Source organism: Mandrillus leucophaeus, unplaced genomic scaffold (genome assembly GCF_000951045.1).
Source record: "Mandrillus leucophaeus isolate KB7577 unplaced genomic scaffold, Mleu.le_1.0 Scaffold88, whole genome shotgun sequence".
NCBI lineage: Eukaryota > Metazoa > Chordata > Mammalia > Primates > Cercopithecidae > Mandrillus > Mandrillus leucophaeus.
Genome location: NW_012109585.1, coordinates 1,276,225 through 1,296,032, shown reverse-complemented (window position 1 = coordinate 1,296,032; position 19,808 = coordinate 1,276,225). Strand labels below are relative to the sequence as shown.

At 42.8% G+C, this 19,808-nt stretch overlaps 1 protein-coding gene across 2 annotated transcripts; it reads left to right on the top strand.

The window, feature by feature from the left end:
• Positions 1–265: 265 nt before the first annotated feature.
• On the top strand, positions 266–15,617 carry LOC105531288 (bromodomain-containing protein 8). 2 transcript variants are annotated; one of them, XM_011969174.1, is made up of 19 exons: positions 266–336; positions 981–1,030; positions 1,216–1,338; positions 1,463–1,538; positions 1,964–2,028; positions 3,019–3,155; positions 3,677–3,895; positions 4,287–4,431; positions 5,712–5,804; positions 6,210–6,490; positions 7,136–7,588; positions 7,889–7,982; positions 8,169–8,215; positions 8,953–9,167; positions 10,366–10,458; positions 10,649–10,717; positions 11,422–11,599; positions 12,318–12,422; positions 15,235–15,617. In XM_011969174.1, the coding sequence occupies exons 4-19, from the start codon at positions 1,519–1,521 to the stop codon at positions 15,292–15,294; spliced, it is 2,274 nt and encodes a 757-aa protein (XP_011824564.1). In that variant the 5' UTR covers positions 266–336; positions 981–1,030; positions 1,216–1,338; positions 1,463–1,518; the 3' UTR covers positions 15,295–15,617. The 2 variants fall into 2 exon arrangements, with proteins under 2 accessions (XP_011824564.1, XP_011824565.1); XM_011969175.1 differs by lacking the exons at positions 266–336; positions 981–1,030; positions 1,216–1,338; ... (3 more) ...; positions 3,677–3,895; positions 4,287–4,431 and adding an exon at positions 12,895–12,939 and having other exon boundaries at positions 5,230–5,804; positions 15,235–15,607.
• Positions 15,618–19,808: the final 4,191 nt, after the last annotated feature.

The following is a 19,808-nucleotide window of genomic DNA, read 5'->3' as shown; positions in this document are numbered from 1 at the left end:
CAGGTGCTTGCCACCATGCCCAACTAATTTTTGTATTTTTAGTAGAGATAGGGTTTCACCATGTTGGCCAGGATGGTCTCGATCTCCTGACCTTGTGATCCACCCATCTTGGCCTCCCAAAGTGCTGGGATTACAGGCGTGAGCTACCGCGCCTGGCCATTGGCATCTTTTTTATTCCAAAGTTTGAACTCCAGGCCTTACACTCTCAGCACACCTCTCCTATTATTTTCTGCTTGATGTGTAATAAAGCTTTCCTCATTTTGTAGGGTATCAGTTAGCAGAGCAATTAAGCCCTTTGCAGAACCTGGCCGCCCTCCAGACTGGTTCTCTCAAAAAGTAAGTTCCCAAGCAAGTGCTCTTTTAGAGCAGTCTTTGGGTTGTAAAGTAGGTTCTCTACCAGGCCCTGACTTTTAATTACAAAGCTTTTATACCATGATGTGGAAAAATAGTTGAGAATACACCTTTTTCTTTTTCCTACTGTTTGCTAATCCATTCATGTATGATCATATTAGACCTTTCTTATTGGTGTTGCATAACAGTTAAGAGCCCAAGCTTGGGAATTAGATCTGGGTTCATTATTACTGCATCTAAAAACTTTGGGCCATGGTCCTCTGTTTTTTCATTTGTAAAATAGAGATAAGAGTTGCTTCAGGTTTGTTGTGAAGTTAATTCAGGTAATACATGTAAAACATTTAACACAGTGCCTTGCATGTGGTAACTACTTAGTAGATATTAGCTATAAATATTGGCAGTTAGGTTGCCTTTCCCCAAATGCACAAACTGCAGTCCATAAGACGCCCTTTTTCTGTGTCTTGTTTTGATTATTTTGAACTGATGTGATTATAAAGTTACTTGCCCTCCTAGTAAACCACTCCCATCTTACATATAGTTCTCTTCTCTAAATCTTACTCTAATCTCTTGAAACTTTGAAAGGTCATTTCTTTCCAGGCTTGCTCATCATATTTTCACTTTTTTTATAGCATTGTGCTTCCCAATACTCGGAGCTTTTAGAGACCACTGAGACACCAAAGTGAGTACAAAGCCAGGTACTTCAGCCAAATTTCTTTAGTGGAGAGTATTTACTGAGGAATTCTGGTTTATACTTACTTATAATACTGGGTGATATAAAAGTGGTAAAAGCAAGTAGGAGAGGGGATAAATGTTCTCTTACTCGAATATGAATTTTTTTTTTTTTTTTTTTTCAATTTTCCACAGACGGAAACGAGGTGAAAAGGGAGAAGTGGTGGAAACTGTTGAAGATGTCATTGTTCGGAAACTGACTGCTGAGAGAGTTGAGGAACTAAAGAAAGTGATAAAGGAAACTCAGGAGAGATATAGGTACTTATCAGAGAGAATGCCAAAAGATTGAGAAAGACATAGGGGCTGTCTTCTGGTACTGGTTGGAACTTTTTAAATAGCAGATTAAAAAACCTAGTCTACCTACCTCTCTTTCTTCCTATAGACGGCTAAAAAGAGATGCAGAACTAATTCAAGCTGGACACATGGACAGCAGACTGGATGAGCTTTGCAATGACATTGCAATGTGGGTTATATTATATTGTTCTTCTGTGCCTCTTTCTTTTTACCCTCTTTTCTACTCAAGTAATCTGGCTTATTTCCTCCAACTGCCATTCATTTAGACTTCAGACAGATTCTGGAAGGGGAAAGCACAGAGTGGCTTGGTGGCTGGGAGGAGGGAGTGAGTCCTAGAAGGTAATGTGATGGAACATTTCAGTATGAAAACATAACTTAGTTCTAACTTAAAAGTGACTATAGTTTACCTAGGTGAAGAACTGTGAGTTAGGCACTATACTCCAGTTCCCTGTTTTGCTGGTTAGAATTCCTGATTAGGCCTTTCTTCCAGAAAGGGCTGGCCTGGCAAAAAAATTTCTTTGTAAGGGTTCTGTGAACTCTGGGGAGGAGCCAGAGCTGTCTAGCATCCAACCGTTAATTCCCTGTTTAGGAAAAAGAAATTGGAAGAAGAGGAGGCTGAAGTAAAGAGGAAGGCTACAGATGCTGCATATCAGGGTAAGCTGGACCTAGTATAGCTGTTTAGCAATTAATTGCACAGTACTGCATGCTAATGACAGTTGGACTATTTTGTAACATAGAATCCATTGATTTAAATTTACTTGCAGTTTCCTCTTCTACCAGAATAAAAACATCCCTTAATGTCTAAGAAGAAACTCATAGAATATGAGTTGTTTTCAGATCTCACTGGACCTTAAATTAACTTTAGGACACAAAGGCTTGATAAGAAGATATTCAACATAATGTTTTAGAAGTCAGGGGCCTGTGAAAAGATTGAGAATAGCTCAGTCATTGGATGAGGGGAAAAATTTAAGCATTTACAACTCTAGGAATACATGCTGTGAGCCAGTGAGGTCTTTGCCTGTTTTTGTTTTTGTTTTTCCCCCAGGCTGAGTTTTGCTCTTGCTGTGCAGGCTGGAGTGCAGTGGTGTGATCTTGGGTCACTGCAACCTCCGCCTCCCAGGTTGAAGCGATTCTCCTGCTTCAGCCTCCCGCGTAGCTGGCATTACAGGTGCCTGCCACCATGCCTGGCTAATTTTTGTATTTTTAGTAGAGATAGGGTTTTGCAGGCTGGCCTCAAACTCCTGACCTCAGGTGATCCACCTGCCTTGGCCTCCCAAAGTGCTGGGATTATGGCCGTGAGCCACCGTACCCAGCCTCCCTGTTCTTAAAAGCAGAATATTAATAAGTTGCTAAAGAGAATATTAAAGGGTGTTTAAACTACTTTCCCACTCCAAGGACCTTTGGGATGATTAAGTAGTTTGAGATTGTTAAAGGAGATTGCTTAGTGTGAAAATTGCCCTTAGGGAAAATTATGCTAAAAAGTTATCCATCTCCAGAAGTGTTAAAGCATTCTAATTCAGACTCATTGTGTTGCTTTACTAATGCAGCATTCCTATTTGTCCTTTATTGTATAATAGTAGAATAGTGTCAAGTTTCATTTATTTAATCTTGAAGATTTGGACATTGTTCTCTTTTATGTTCTAGCTCGTCAAGCAGTAAAAACACCCCCCCGGAGGTTACCCACTGTGATGGTTCGCTCTCCTATAGATTCTGCCTCCCCAGGAGGTGACTATCCACTTGGGGACTTGACTCCAACCACTATGGAAGAGGCTACCTCTGGGGTGAGTATATTTCCTTCTATGGGAATTGATAAGTGAAGGGGCAATAAGCCGGCAGAGCTGAGTGATGAGGAAACCACTTTTGGCCTAGAGGCAACTTCCTCTCTTGATCTGAATGCTAAAGACTTAATTTACCCTGTTCTGTGCTCTGAGATAAGATCGGACCTAAAAGCATTGAGGCTTTTGACCTTTCTGAGAGATAGGTAAAAAACTATTTTAAGGAATTGTTTCATACTAGTCTTATGAAATTCCTGCGAAATAAGGGACAAAATCCTTGTAAATGTAATATTGGAGTTCTATAAAAGGCAGGTTGGGTGGGATGGTTGAGTCATTGTGGGTTTGAGTGGATGAAGGAGAAGATTGTGGGGAAGAAAAGTATGGCTAAGAGCAGGAGGGATAGAGGGTTTCTGGGCACTTCCACTCAGGACTAATAAAATAATAGTTAGACACACTAACCCATACAGATTAGTAGGGAACCTTCCATAGTTTGAGAAGTCAGATAAAGGTTCTCTGTTGTCTCTTAGGTAACCCCCGGGACTTTGCCGAGTACCCCAGTCACCTCGTTTCCTGGGATTCCTGACACCCTTCCTCCAGGCTCTGCACCCTTAGAAGCCCCCATGACCCCAGTAACAGATGATTCACCCCAGAAAAAGATGCTTGGACAGAAAGCAACTCCACCCCCCTCCCCTCTGCTGTCAGAGCTCTTGAAGAAGGGCAGCCTCCTGCCTACTAGCCCCAGACTGGTATGGAGACTTCTGTGGGTGTTTGAGAGCTGTGGTGATTTAGTACTTGGAAGGGAGTGCCTGGGACCTAAAATGTGACATGGGGAATAAAAGTTCAAAAGAGGAAAAGATCTCCTAATTAAATGTTAATTTTTAAAAAATACAGTAAGTTGATAGTACCCATGGGTCCTGAGGTATCTGAATCACAATTATTTTGTTTCTCTTCTCCAGAGAACTCTTGTCAGATAAGTTTTGAACATTATAGTTTAGAGTTTCCCTTGAGTCTTAAATTATTCTCCGTGGATATTAACTATTAGTTCTCATGAAGTTTGATCAACTGCTGGAGCTTTGTTGGGAAATGGTAGTAAAGGAAAGCTTGAGTGTAGCCTTCACCTCTATTCTTCCCTGGTAGGTCAATGAGAGTGAAATGGCTGTGGCTTCTGGCCACCTGAACAGTACAGGTGTCCTCCTGGAGGTAGGCGGGGTCCTTCCCATGATACATGGTGGGGAGATACAGCAAACACCCAATACTGTTGCAGCCTCCCCTGCTGCGTCAGGTAAGTTACCACTTTTCCTTTACAACCTCAGAGGTGTTGAACTTGACATTGACTCAGTTTCACTGTTTGTTACTAAGCAGTTGTCAGTCCTAGATTTAAAGCCCAACTTTTTCTAACTTTTTTTTGGAGCTACTTTACCTGGTAAACAATGTAGTCTCCATATTATAAAGCCATCTGTCTTCAAGATACTGATAGCCCTGATTGACCACTGCATGGATATTGAGAGTAATATTGAGCTGCTTTCTTAGGGCTTGCAAAATCAAGGTGCTAGAGATACCTAAGATTATAGAATAGTGGAATAAGGCCAGCCACACATTGGTTTTGTGACCTTGGATAGGTAACTTAGCTTTTGAGCCTCAGTTTCCTTTTTTATTGTAACATATATACTTCACAAGGATGTGATGAGAATTTAATGAGGTAGAATGTATAAAGCAGGGAAGGAAAAAAAGCTCCATAGAATACCATACAAACCTTATTGGTATTTGAATGGTGTTAAACTTGGGTGGTTTTACAATATGCTGAACTTCAGCAGAAGTGACAGATTTATTCATACCAGTTTTTTGTTTCTTGATGATTAATTTTCCTCTGAGGAAGAATTACCATCTTTTTTTTTTTTTTTGGAGACAGAGCCTTGCTCTGTCGCCCAACCTGGAGTGCGGTGGCATGATCTTGGCTCCTTGCAATCTCCACCTCCCGGGTTCAAGGGTTCAAGCAGTTCTCCTCCCTCAGCCTCCTGAGTAGCTGGGGTTACAGCGCCCGCCACCACACCTGACTAATTTTTTTTTTTGTATTTTTGTATTTTTAGTAGAGGCAGGGTTTTACTATGTTGCCTATGCTGGTCTCAACCTCTTGACCGCAGGTGACCCACCTGCCTTAGCTTCCCAAAGTGCTTGCATTACAGGCGTGAGCCACTGCATCTGGCCTCACCACCCATTTTTTATATATGTTGTGTGTTCTAGTGCTTTGGTTCATTCCTAACTTGGAGGAAGATCTTAAGTAAGGTTAGAGAGGGTAAGGATATAGATGATGAACTTACTCAGTGCAGGAGTTGCTCTCATCCTTTGAGACCAAAAGAATTTTCTTAGTTGAGTCTTCAAGTAGCTATTGCTTCTTGTTTATGTGCTTTCTTCTTACTTCATTTTGTGTACCTCTTTATATGTTAGGTGCTCCCACTCTTTCCCGGCTTTTAGAAGCTGGTCCTACACAGTTCACCACACCTCTTGCTTCCTTCACTACTGTTGCCAGTGAGCCTCCAGTTAAACTTGTGCCACCCCCTGTAGAGTCTGTGTCCCAAGCTACCATTGTCATGATGCCTGCGCTGCCAGCACCATCCTCTGCTCCGGCTGTCTCCACTACTGAAAGTGTAGCTCCAGGTGCGTCCCTGAGCAGCCACAAGGTCTAAAATTTCATTTCGAGCTTCAGTTAGAGAAAAATGACCAAGAGCATCGGCTCCAATTCAGATGCTGCTTCTGTGTTCTACATAGACATGTGCCATCTTTATCCTTAGAAATAAATATCCTTAGATGTGAGAAGAGGTGGGTGGGCATTTATGTATTGCAGGAAGACGCTAAGTGTACAAATGTGAGCAGGCTTGAGATTATGTTCTCACCTTTCTAGATAAAACTGGGGAGAAGAAAACATAGGCACATGTATGATGACTCTTCCTGATCTTAAGTGTTTGGATATTTGACATCTGTCTATAGCGCTGATGTGATCTCAAGGTGGTCACTTTGTACCCAATAAGCTTCTGAGATGGCTTTTCTCTTTCTATTATTCAGTGAGTCAGCCCGATAACTGTGTTCCCATGGAGGCTGTGGGGGATCCACATACTGTGACTGTTTCCATGGACAGCAGTGAAATCTCCATGATCATTAATTCTATCAAAGAAGAGTGTTTTCGATCAGGGGTAGCAGAGGCCCCTGTTGGATCAAAGGCTCCCAGCATAGATGGGAAGGAAGAATTAGATCTGGCTGAGAAGATGGATATTGCTGTGTCTTACACAGGTGAAGAGCTGGATTTTGAGACTGTTGGAGACATCATTGCCATCATTGAGGACAAGGTAACTATTCAGTGAAGCCCCAGAGAATCTCATGGGTCCTACATAGGCTTCTCTCTTCAGCCTCACTTTGCTGCTGCTGTTTTTTTTTTTTTTTTTTTTAAAAGAGACAAAGTCTTGCTCTGTCATCCAGGCTGAAGTGCAGTGGCACGATGTTGGTTCACTGTTACCTCTGCCTCCCAGAGGTAATTCTTGTGCCTCAACCTCCTGAGTAGCTGGGACTACAGGCACGTGCCGCCATGCCTCACTAATTTTTTGCATTTTTAGTAGAGATGAGTTTTGCCATGTTGGTCAGGCTGGTCTCAAGCTCCCGGCCTCAAGTGATCCACCCACCTCGGCCTCCCAAAGTGCTGAGGTTACAGGCATGAGCCACCATGCTTGGCCTCTTTACTTCTTACAGTAAGAATTACTTAACTCTGCCCATCTCCATCTTTGTAGCCCTTTGGTGCTAACATACTAGTCATCTCCCCAGGCCTATCCATGTTACTGGTTTGCACGGAACAGGTGCCTGTTCATTGTTTGCCTCCACTACATGGAAAAAATGGAGAGAAAAGCTGCAGATTCAAGCCATCACATTTGGTGCTAACAAAAATTGAGGGACTTGAGCTTCTTTCTGTGACCTCAATAGTCTTGTGTTTTGTGGGACAGGTAGATGATCATCCTGAAGTGCTGGATGTGGCAGCAGTGGAAGCAGCACTGTCATTTTGTGAAGAAAATGATGATCCTCAATCCCTGCCTGGCCCCTGGGAGCATCCTATCCAGCAGGAGCGGGACAAGCCAGTACCTCTCCCTGCACCAGAAATGACAGTCAAGCAAGAGAGACTGGACTTTGAGGAAACTGAAAACAAGGGAATACATGAACTGGTGGACATCAGGGAGCCCAGTGCAGAGATCAAGGTGGAACCTGCAGAACCAGAATCAGTCATTTCAGGGGCTGAAATAGTAGCTGGAGTTGTTCCAGCCACAAGTATGGAGCCACCAGAACTCAGGAGTCAGGACTTAGATGAGGAACCGGGAAGTACTGCAACTGGAGAGATTGTTGAAGCAGATGTTGCCATTGGGAAAGGCGATGAGACTCCACTTACAAATGTGAAGACAGAGGTACTTAATAAAGATCAGGGGCTGGGGAGATGGAGGGTTATACCTTAAGTAAGAAGTGATAGCTTAGGTTTTTTGGTTTTCCAGTTGCATTCCTGAGTTCTGACATGTTTGATGGTCCAAAGCCCATAGGCTGTGATTAGTGTTATATATACTTATTCGTGTTAAGGTGACCACTGGAGTCACATTACATGAATAGGACTTAGAATTTCTTCTATGGTCTCATTATCATTGAAGAATAAAGTTGTGTGAGCTATAGTGATTTACCAGTACTTAGGGTGTTTTTTCTTTTCTGGTTTTCAGGCATCCCCTGAAAGCATGTTGTCTCCATCACATGGCTCAAATCCCATTGAAGATCCTTTAGAAGCAGAGACTCAGCACAAGTTCGAAATGTCAGGTAAATAAAGTCCTCTTTAACTAACTTGAAATCATTTGCTTTGGCTTCTGAGGGATTGTGGGTTGTGGGCAAGTAGAGGAGGTAGAACAGGTCAGCATGGAAAGGAGAGCTGCAGGGGATTATGGTCCATAGGAAGGGGAAGGCTAAGGTGGAAAAATCTTCAGGTAGTCTTTCTCTCCTCTGCAGACTCATTGAAAGAAGAATCAGGGACTATTTTTGGAAGCCAGATAAAGGTATTTCAGACTTTTCTTTATTCCTCTTGCCATGTGATTAGATTTCCCTATAGCACTACTTTTTAATGAATTTCAGTAAAGTCGCATTTTTATTCTCTGATAAGAGACTGGTATGGAGTTGCGTGGTGAACAGCTGCAGTAGACAGGCATAATGGGAGTACTGTAGCAACAGGTGCCTCCCATATGAAACAGCTTGTGAATATCACAGTCCTTAAGAAGCCTTGATACACTTAGAGTGATTTGGAGTGAATAAGGATACCAGAACCAAGGAGAACATACAGGAATCCAGTTTATTAATTAGACTATCCAAAGAAAATCATCCAAAGTTTTCTTTTTAGAATTATTAAAGCAGTAGTAACAGAGACTTAAAGAATGCGATGTGAGCTTGCTCCATCAGATGAAACACAAAATAAAAATTATTTTTGATAACTTTTTATCCAGGGTCAGAGTTACTCTTGAACAAGGGGAAAGAAGGAATGCCTCTTAGCTTAGTCTTAAGTAAGTAGCTTTTTTTTTTTCTTTCTTTTTAAAAGATCCTGGGTATTATTCTTTGTCCAGGTTCTAAATTACTTAAGTCAGTGTCTTTAAGTAGATGGTAGTATAAGTGATAGCTAAGTCAGGAAACAGCGTGAGGTCATTTCTAGAACTAATTCTAACCCAAAAGACAGAGCATGTTTAATGATGCTTTGCTGGATAGCTTTGCTTGCATTTGTTGACTGGAGCATACTGTGTCTAAGGATGCCCCAGGTGAGGATGAGGAGGAAGATGGTGTCAGTGAAGCGGCCAGCCTAGAGGAGCCTAAGGAAGAGGATCAAGGAGAAGGTTATTTGTCAGAAATGGATAATGAACCTCCTGTGAGCGAGAGTGATGATGGCTTCAGCATACACAATGCTACACTGCAGTCACACACGCTGGCAGACTCCATCCCCAGCAGCCCTGCTTCTTCACAGTTGTGAGTATCTGAGATTCTTCCTTTGAGGCTAAGGCAGTGAAGGTGAGAAGGAGAGGATCTTTTTTTTTCCTCCCCTCCCCTCCCCTCCCCTCCCCTCCCTTCCCCTCCTCTCCTCTCCCCTCCCCTCCCCTCCTTTCCCCTCCCTTCCCCTCCTCTCCCTTCCCCTCCTCTCCTCTCTTCTCCTCTCCTCTCCTGTCCTCTCCTCTCCTCTCCTCTCCTCTCCTTTCCTTTCCTCCCTTCCCCTCCCCTCCCTTCCCCTCCCTTCCCCTCCTCTCCTCTCTTCTCCTCTCCTCTCCTCTCTTCTCTCCTTCTTTCTTTCTTTCCTTCCTTCCTTTGTTGTTCTCACTCACCCATGCTGGAGGGCAGTGGCGCGATCTCAGCTCACTGCAACCTCCACTTCTCAGGCCCAAGCAATCCTTTCACCTCAGCCTCCTTAGTAGCTGGGACTACCGGCCTGCACCACCACACCCTGCTAATTAAAAAAATTTTTTTTAGTAGAGACCAAGTTTTGCCATTTTACCCAGGCTGTTCTCAAACTCCTAAGCTCAGCAGTTGCCTTGGCCTCCCAAAGTGCTGAGATTACAGGCATGAGCCATCATACGTGGTCTTTTTCTTTATTTTTAAATTTTTGTTTTCAAAAGATGTTCTTTTAAGAGACAGAATCTCTCTATGTTGTCCAGTCTGGTCTTGAACTCCTGACCTCAAGCAGTCTTCTTACCTTGACATCCCAAAGCACTAGAATTAGAGGCATGAGCCACAATGCCTGGCCTGATCTTTTCTTCAGTGTTTCCCTTTTTTGGCCTGGAATAAACAGTTGACAAAAATTATTAGGGCTGGGCATGGTGGCTCACACCTGTAATCCCAACACTTTAGGAGGCTAAGGCAGGAGGATCGCTGGAACCCAGTACTTCGAGACCAGCCTGGGCAACACAGTGAGACCCTATCTCTAAAAAAAATTAAAAAATTAGCTGAGCATGGTGGTATGCACCTACAGTCCCAGCTACTTGGGAGGCTGAGGTGAGAGGATTGAGTCTGGGAGGTTGAGGGTGCAGTGAACATGATCACGCCACTGCACTCCAGCCTGGGGGACAGAGTGAGACCCTGTCTCTAAAAAAAAGAGATAATTTTATATATATATATATATATTTTTTTTTTTTTTTAACTTGTGCCTAGTGGAATTGCTGTATCTCTGTTTCAGCTCTGTCTGTAGCGAGGATCAGGAAGCTATTCAGGCACAGAAAATTTGGAAGAAAGCCATCATGCTTGTATGGAGAGCTGCAGCTAATCATAGGTGAGTGGGCTTTACCAGTCAGTAGGTTTATTTTCTCCTACTCTTCATTGTTGGTGACTGGAAAAAAGTCTTGAGTAGGCTTCTGTGGAACTGCTGGTATTGGTTCTTACTATCTTCAGCTACTTAGAGTAAGTTCCCTCCCTGTTCTTCTGGAGAATGTCAGTAATTGCACCTTATTCCTTTTGGACAGGTATGCCAATGTCTTCCTGCAGCCTGTTACAGATGACATAGCACCTGGCTACCACAGCATTGTGCAGAGGTGAGCCATGATCCACTCAGCATGGTAACTTGCCTGAATTATAAGTTGTCCAGTCTTAGTGAAAGTTTTGCTTTAGATAGAAAGTTTAAAGCAAGTAAATTTATGGTTTTGCTATAAGGGGCACTAAGTACTAAACTGATGATTCCAGTGGCTGGATCACCACTGATAGTCTAAAAGAATAAATCCTCACCGGGAGTGGTGGCTCACGCCTGTAATCCCAGCGCTTTGAGGGTGCTGAGGTGGGTGAATCACTGGAGCCCAGGAATTCAAGACTAGCCTGGGCAACATGGCGAAACCCCCTCTCTATAAAAAATACAAAACTTAGCCAGGTGTGGTGTCGCGCATTTGTAGTCCCAACTACCTGGGAGGCTGAGGTGGGAAGGATTGCTTGAGCCTGGAAGTTCGAGGCTGCAATGAACCATGATTGTGCCACTGCACTACAGCCTGAGTGACAGAGCCAGGCCCTGTCTCCAAAAAAAAAAAAAAAAAACAAATAAACTCCCTTTATTACCTTTCTCAGTGCTTATTATATAGATTGTTAAATGGGTTAAGTGCATGTTTCGGGGTAAGGGGTTAGCATTTAAGTCCTGGCAGCTGCAAATTAAGGTATATATGAGAAAGTCTGTATGATGATAATGTATTCAGAGATCTAGATGAGTCCTCTTCCCACCCACACTGCCACTTACCCCTGTTCTTTTTTTTAGGCCTATGGATTTGTCAACTATTAAGAAAAACATAGAAAATGGACTGATCCGAAGCACAGCTGAATTTCAGCGTGACATTATGCTAATGTTTCAGAATGCTGTAATGTACAATAGCTCAGACCATGATGTCTATCACATGGCAGTGGAGATGCAGAGAGATGTCTTGGAACAGATCCAGGTACTTTGAGGATCTTTTGTGTTTCAGCAAGGATGAAATTAAAATACTCAAGGGGAGGATTCATGTTGATGCCAAGAAGGATTGCTGTGGCTTTTACTTGGATAGCTATCAGGGACACATTGAAAACGTAATATTTTGTTTTTGCGGAATTTATTTTTATTTTCTGTGGTGTGGTGAAAGAGTTGTGATACAATATTCTACCTTTCTTGGGCAATTAATTGCAGTTTCATAAAGTTTTTAAATAAATTTTTTAAAAACTGGTGAATGCATATTTTTTAATTACATCAAGTACCTGGTACATAGTAGATGCTCAGCAAATAAGAGTTTCTCCTTTCCTTTTCCCTACTTTTATCCTGTGATTGCATTACCAGGTACTTTTTGGGGTGTTGAACTTGGAAGAATGTTGCAGATCTTCGCACGATCTGTCAAATTACTTAAATTGCTGAATGATCTTTGGATCATTCCAGTTTTATTCTTTTTCTCATTCCTGGAGGATAGAGATTTGATCCTATGTTATAGCAAAAAAAGATTCTTAGCATCCCTTAGCATCCCTGTTGCAACTAGAATTAAAACTTAATAGGCTAAACTTCCAATCAGTCAAAATATATTTGAGCCAGAAGAGTACTGTACAAAGTTCTATTTACAGTGCTTAAAGTGTACTTGATTTGTCTCTACTAAATCAGGTCTCTATGGCCTACCCTATTTCTTCTCCCTACAGCAATTCTTGGCCACGCAGTTGATTATGCAAACATCCGAGTCTGGGATCAGTGCTAAAAGTCTTCGAGGGAGAGATTCTACTCGCAAACAGGATGCTTCAGAGAAGGTGAGGTGATCAGGAAGGAACCTGTGTGCCAGTGTTCCAGTAGTAGAAGTCTGAAGTATCCAAGGAACCTTATGTTACTACTTGGTACTGTTGGGCTTCTAGATTCCAATAATATACAGACACATAGATCTTAGAATGGTGGTTGTTCGCACCCATCTAAACATTGAATAAGCCTGTTGTAACCGAAAGACACAGTCACATGGAAGAAATCGTGAGTAGGGAAATTATTAATTCCTCTGGGAGAGTGCTGTCAAGGCGGGGGAAATGGCTTAGCCTGCAGCAGTTGGGGACCATCAGTTTCTATTCTAGAGGCGTAATGGCCAGATTGCTTTTGGATCTCTTTCCTCTTGTTCTTGAGTTTTTAAATTTTGTCCTTGTGTGTGTGGTGCTTGTGTCTCTGTCCTGAGGTTTGGGGTGCTTGTGGCTGAGAGTTTCTGTGGAACCTGATCAGTGTTTGTTTGTCCTCTAACAGGACAGTGTCCCAATGGGCTCTCCTGCCTTCCTTCTCTCTCTCTTTGTAAGTATTGAATGGCTGCGAGGGGTGGTGTTGCCACAAAGATTCTCAGCTCTTAATGGGGGTGGGTGGCAGAGGGAAATCCAACATGCAGACCGTGGCAGTGTCTTGAACTTCTGTTTATTCAGGTCATTGAATAAGAAACTCTTTTCTTCTGCATTTCTGTCTTTCTGCATGTGTGTGTGTGTGGGCCGGGTAGGGACTGTTTTTGAGATCACTGGGCTGAAATGTATTCTAGGAGTAAAGGATCTAGGATGTACCGGCTCATCATTTCCCGACTTCACCTTTTACCAATTCTTTTCTTAACAAATTTAAAATTGGTCAGAGCAGGAGCTGCTAGCTGGCTTTTTAACAGTGTTCCTCATAATGGTAGTACTCAGCACATAGTTTTTCTCTTGTCTCCTAAAATTAAGTTGCAAGATGAATGTAACAAACACTTAGTAAAATTTAAGCTAAAGAACTCAGTATAGGCTGGGTATGGTGGTTTACGTCTATAACTCCAACAGTTTGGGAGGCTGAGGTAGAAGGATTACTTGAGCCCAGGAGTTTGAGACCAGCTTAGGCAACATAGGGAAACCATGTCTCTACAAAATTTAAAAACGGCAACAACAACAAAAAACCCTACTAGCTGTGCAGCAGAGTGGTGCGCACCTGTGGTCCCCAACTACCAGCTACTCAGAAGGCTAAGGTAGGAGCATCACTTGGGCCCAGGAGGTCAAGGCTGCACTGTTCATTCTACTGCACTCCAGCCTGGGTGACAGAACGAGACCTTGTCTCCAAAGAAAAAAAAAATCTCAGTAATAATGACCACTGCGACCGGGTGCGGTAGCTCACACCTGTAGTCCCAGCACTTTGGGAGGCTGAGGTGGGCTGATCACCTGAGGTCGGGAGTTCGAGACCAGCCTGACCAACATGGAAAAACCCTGTCTGTACTAAAAAAAATACAAAATTAGCTGGGCGTGGTGGCACACGCCTGTAATCCCAGCTACTTGGGAGGCTGAGGCAGGAGAATCGCTTGAACCCAGGAGGCAGAGGTTGCCCTGAGCTGAGATTGCACCATTGTACTCCAGCCTGGGCAACAAGAGCGAAACTCTGTCTCATAAAAAAAAAAAAGAAAAAAAAAGAAAGTGACCACTGCATCAGTAGTGGCTGCTGGAATTACAGATAAGCTTAGGAGAGCTAGCCTAAAGACTTTTATTACTTTCCTCCGTAAATTAACTGGCTCTTACTCTGTGTTGTTCATTATGGGACAGTGAGGTATGATGTAATGGAAGGGCATCAGGCTAGAAAACTACATGGTCTTAAGGTCACTGGATAATCTCTTGGGGCATTGTTTTCCTTGGTGTGTGATGAAGCTAATATAATGAGGTACTTGTCCAGCCTACCTCACAGGGATGTTGTGAGGATAAAATGAGATAATAGATATGAAAGTGGCTGGGAAAAAAAAGAAAAAGCATTATACACATGCAAGATTACCACCTTTTTATTTTCACTGTTGCCTCATGGGCAACTTATGTTCATGGACTCTAAAAATTTTAGAGTCCTTGCATATTAGAAATGTAAAAATGGCCTGGCCCAGCAAAGGTTTCAGTAATTCATCTTGCCTACAGGCTGTACCACAGACAGAACATTATAATCTCCGTTCTTTCTTATTGGCCTACAACAGTGACTCTGGATCCCCCAAGCAAAGCATTTGGCTGGCTATTGCAAGGCTGGTTAATGGGATCTTTTATCTATTGAAGACAGCAAAATATTGCACAAGAGGAAGGAGCTGGGCTGCAGGGAGAGAGCAGCAGATGGAAAGAAGCCTTCTAATTATCCTGATCTCATGGAAAACCACTGTCAGGAGGTGCTAGGGAACTCTAGTGCCAGGGTCAGTCTGCAGGAAAGGCCTTTCTTATAGGGACCAGCAGTTGGACAGGTATGTTAGTCAAGAACCTCACTACCCATTGCCCATTCTGACTCTCCTACCTTTCTTTTACTCTCCTGTTCCTTTGCACATGATTTGGGCCTGGGTGGGATGACTAATAGTTATTCTGTGGGACCCTAGGTGAATTCCAAGGACCTTTGTGGTGGGCATGAACAAGATACTCCATCCCACATTTCCTCTCATAAACTACCAGGTGTTCTTTAGCCACTCTGTGGGAAGACAGAAATATGCCCCTCATCCCTCTGGATTTTTCTGCTGATTCTCTTCTCCCCTCTCCCCCAAGAAACCAAATCCCCAACTTTTCTGTTGCACTGTCCGTTGTCTCTTGACCAACTCATGCTCCCTTTCTTTCTCTGCCTGTCATCTAGGATGGAGGAACCAGGGGACGCCGCTGTGCCATTGAAGCAGATATGAAGATGAAAAAGTGAAGCCTCAGAGTACCCTCTTTGAGCTGAACCTAAAATAAAAGTAAACAAGATAGAGCTTGGGCTTGTGGGCCCAGTTCCAGAGGCGGAAGTTACAGAAGAGGAGGTACCTGGGCCACACGACATGAACTGGAAAATCTCTCTTAGAGATTTGGAGTAGCACAATTGCCTGTTTTAGGGCAGAAACCATGGGCTTTGTTAATGTCCTAATGTGTAGCTAGCAGATTATAGCTAGTTTGTATTGTCTTGTCAATTGTACAGACTTTTTTTAAAAAAAAACAACAACCTGTGAAATGTGTGTGTATACAATAAACTGGAAAAAAAAAAAAAAAACTCTAGCCTTTGGCTTGTTCTCTGTGTGTGTGTGTGTGTGTGTGTGTGTGTGTATTTGAAACTTGTGGTTTCTTCTGCATAACGATTTCATTTGTGGGAATGAGATTGTTACAGGGGAAAAGTGGTCTTATGAACTGCTTACTGTAGTGTGGGAAGGTAAGTAACCAGAATTGAGTTTATAGTTAATACACCTTCAAGTGTTGCATTGCGCAGGAAAGACTGCCTTATTCAGATTTTCGTGAATGTTTGGGAAAAGTGAGGTTTTCAGAATTCTGTTCATGGCATTGCTTAAAGAAGATTAGAGCATGGACATAGGTAACATTGATCCTTATCTCAGGAACATTTGTCTCAATGCTATCTTTGCAGATGGTATTTCTAGGATAGTGTTACCATTTTTTTTTTCCTGTTTTTATGGTTAAGGACTCTGTATAAAGAGTTCTTGGCAGCTGGGCGCAGTGGCTCATGCCTGTTAACCCAGCACTTTGCGAGGCCAAGGCTGGCAGATTACCAGGTCAGGAGTTTGAGACCAGCCTGGCCAATATGGTGAAACTCTGTCTCTACTAAAAATGCAAAAATTATCTGGGTGAGGTGGCGCGTGTCTGTAGTTCCAGCTATTTGGGAGGCTGAGGCAGAAGAAGCGCTTGAACCCAGGAGGTGGAGGTTGCAGTGAGCCGAGATGGCGTCACTGCACTCGAGGCTGGGTGACAGAGCAAGATTCCATCTCAAAAAAAAAAAAAATTGCCCAACACTTTGGGAGGCTGAGACGGGAGGATCTCCTGAGCCCAGGAGTTTGAGACCAGCCTGGACAACAAAGTGAGACCCTCTAAAAAAAAAAAAAAAAAAATTAGCCCAGCATGGTGGTGTGCACCTGTAGTCACAGCTACTCAGGAAGCTGAGGCTAGAGGATCTCTTGAGCCATGGAATTCAAAGTTGCAATGACCTATAGTTGCATCACTGCACTCCAGCCTGGGTGAAAGAGCAAGACCCTTTCTCAAATATAGTTCTTAACATTGCTGTTTGAAGGCTAAGCCCAGTTTTAAGAATTACTGAATTTGGCCAGACACCGTGACTCACACTTGTAATCCCAGCACTTTGCCAGGCCAAGACTGGAAGATTACTTGAGCCCAGGAGATCAAGACCAGCCTGGGCAACATAGCACGACCTTGTCTCTACAAATAATAAATCAGCCAGGTGTGGTGGCACGCACCTGTGGTCCCAGCTACATTGGAGGCTGAGGTGGGAGGATCACAACCCTGGCCAGTTGAGGCTACAGTGAACTGAGATCATGCCACTGCACTCCAGCCTGGGCAACAGAGAAAAAACACCCCAAAATTTAAAATCTCAGTTCTATTCCAACTTCTGTTAATAGCAACATTTTTTATTTTTTAATTAATGAGCGACTGCACCTGGCCAACTAAACTTTTTTTTTTTTTTTTTTTTTTTTTGATTTGGAGATTTGCTCTTGTTGCCCAGGCTGGAGTGCAACGGTGCGAGCTCAGCTCACTGCAACCTCCACCTCCCGGGTTCAAGTGATTCTCCTGCCTCAGCCTCCCGAGTAGCTGGGATCACAGGCATGCACCACCAAGCCCAGCTAATTTTGTATTTTTTTTAGTAGAGACGGAGTTTTTCCGTGTTGGTCAGGCTGGTCTCAAACTCCTGATCTCAGGTGATCCACCCGCCTCGGCCTCCCAAAGTGCTGGGATTACAGACGTGAGGCACCATGCCGGCCAAGATTTTTAAAACTCAATAGTGAAATGAAATAGTGCTGGGCACCGTGGCTCACGCCTGTAATCCCAGCACTTTGGGAGGCTGAGGCGGGCGGATCACTTGAGGTCAGTAGTTTGAGACCAGCCTGGCCAACATGGTGAAACCCCATCTCTACTAAAAATACAAAAAATTGGCCAGGTGTGGTGGCCAGTTACAGGGGAGCCTGAGGCAGGAGAATTGCTTGAGCCTGGGAGGCAGAGGTTGCAGTGACCCAAGATTGAGCTATTGCACTCCAGCCCAGCCACAGAGCAAGACTGCATCTCAAAAGAAAAAAAAAAGTTATGAATTTTTTACTATAAACAGATGGCTATGATGAAAAAATGAATATTAGATGAATATCACTTTAAACAAAGTAAATATTTAGATAATATGTCACACTGGAGCCTGGTCTAATAGTCAAAGCCTTCTTGAGAAGGGGGTTTAAGAGGATATGATTAGAAGTCACAGATCTTTTTGCCTTTAATAGAACTATATTAGGATGCTAAGGAAGAGAAGATACAGTCTTTGTGAGGTGATGGAAAGGTGTTCAATTAGTCCAGGAATTAGAAAATGAAATTCCTTGTTACATGGACATGTTGTAGACAAGAAAGGAAAATAAAAAATAACATTGTAGTCCCAAAGCAGTCTGCGAACAGGCATGTGATATAAACGCAAGCTCTAAAAGTTGGGAGAAGTGTGTGGAAAAGGTCCATTAAAGGACATATGTTTTGAGTTGGTAGAGAAGGTGATAAATGAGACTAGCAAACCGAATGGAAGGTGTAAGCATCTGATGGGGGTGGTGGGTGGCAATATGGAGACAAATGTAATTAGAACAGGAATTATACTAAGGAATAGGGAGGTGTACATGTGAGTGAAGGGAACAAAATAAGGCTAAATTTATGGAGGACTTTGGCAGATTGAGAAATTTATATTTGGGGTGATAGCTGTTACAAAGCCTTGAGTAGAATAACTATATTTGTTGAGAGCAGATAGGATTAAAGATAGAAAAGCTGACTAGGAGACTATGGCATTTGTTCAGGAAAGGATGGACACTGAGAAAACTTATTGTGGGAGAAAACTGGAAAGAAGACTTGCTTACTGAATATAAGAGAAGGAAGGGTCAAAAAATAATTGTGGGTTCTGTAGACTAAGAAAATGGTGATGGGGCCGGGCGTGGTGGCTCACGCCCGTAATCCCAGCGCTTTGGGAGGCCAAGGCGGGTGGATCACCTGAGGTCAGAAGTTCAAGACCAGCCAGGTCAACATAGTGAAACCCCATCTCTACTAAATATACAAAAATTAGCCGGGCGTGGTGGCTCACGCCTGTAATCCCAACACTTTGGGAGGCCAAGGCGGGTGGATTGCCTGAGGTCAGAAGTTCAAGACCAGCCAGGTCAACATAGTGAAACCCCATCTCTACTAAATATACAAAAATTAGCCGGGCGTGGTGGTAGGCACCTGTAATCCCAGCTACTCAGGAGGCTGAGGCAGGAGAATCACTTGAACCCGGAGGCAGAGGTTGTAGTGAGCCGAGATTGCGCCATTACGCTCCAGCCTGGGCAACAAGGGTGAAACTTTGTTCCAAAAACAAAACAAAACAATACAAAACAAAACAAAACACAAAACAAAGAAAGAAAATGGTGATGGTGATAAAGAAATTGGGAAGAAGCAGTGATTCTGGAGATAGAGGAAATGTGATTTTTATTTTAGAAATGTTACAGCAGGTAGTAGAGCATCTAAAGGGAATTGACTTTTGGATGCATGGAGAAATGAGACCAGAATTCACATAAGTAAAGGTGGAGAGATTTGGGAGCCACCTAAATGGAGGTCAAAGTTGAAACTTCAAAGTATATATACATTTTTTAAAAACACATTAATAAGAAAGCAGAGGACCAAGCAGGAACATAGAAGGTAGGGATTTATTGAAAGTTGTAAAAAGGAGAGGACAAAGAAAGATGTAAGAAAACAAAGATAGTGGTGTAATGAGAGCAAGGGAAGATATATTTCAAGCTTGATGTTTCTCAGTATCAAGTTGGATATGACCAGAAGGATGCCAAAGGCAATCCTAAAGTGTGTTTTGAAGATTTAATGGTTCATAGGTTAAAAATGTTTATATGCTGAGAAAATATCCCCTGCCCCCTCAATTTGTTTGCCTTATGGTTTAGTTATGGATGATTTGGGCTAGAGGAAAATAATTGAGCTAGCTATGCTCCAGTTCTTTCTCTTCTTTTGGTGTATGAGGAATTCCAAGTAAAAATAATTATTAGGTAATACTAATATCTCTATTATACTGTATTGTATGGTGTAATATCTCTGTTATACTGACATAGGGCTTTTCCTTCTTCCCGAAGACAAATATAATTTCATGTCTCCCTTCAGCAAGATTTTAATTCTTCCTAATGATGAATACTTGAATACAAATAAATTTCTGGCCCCTTA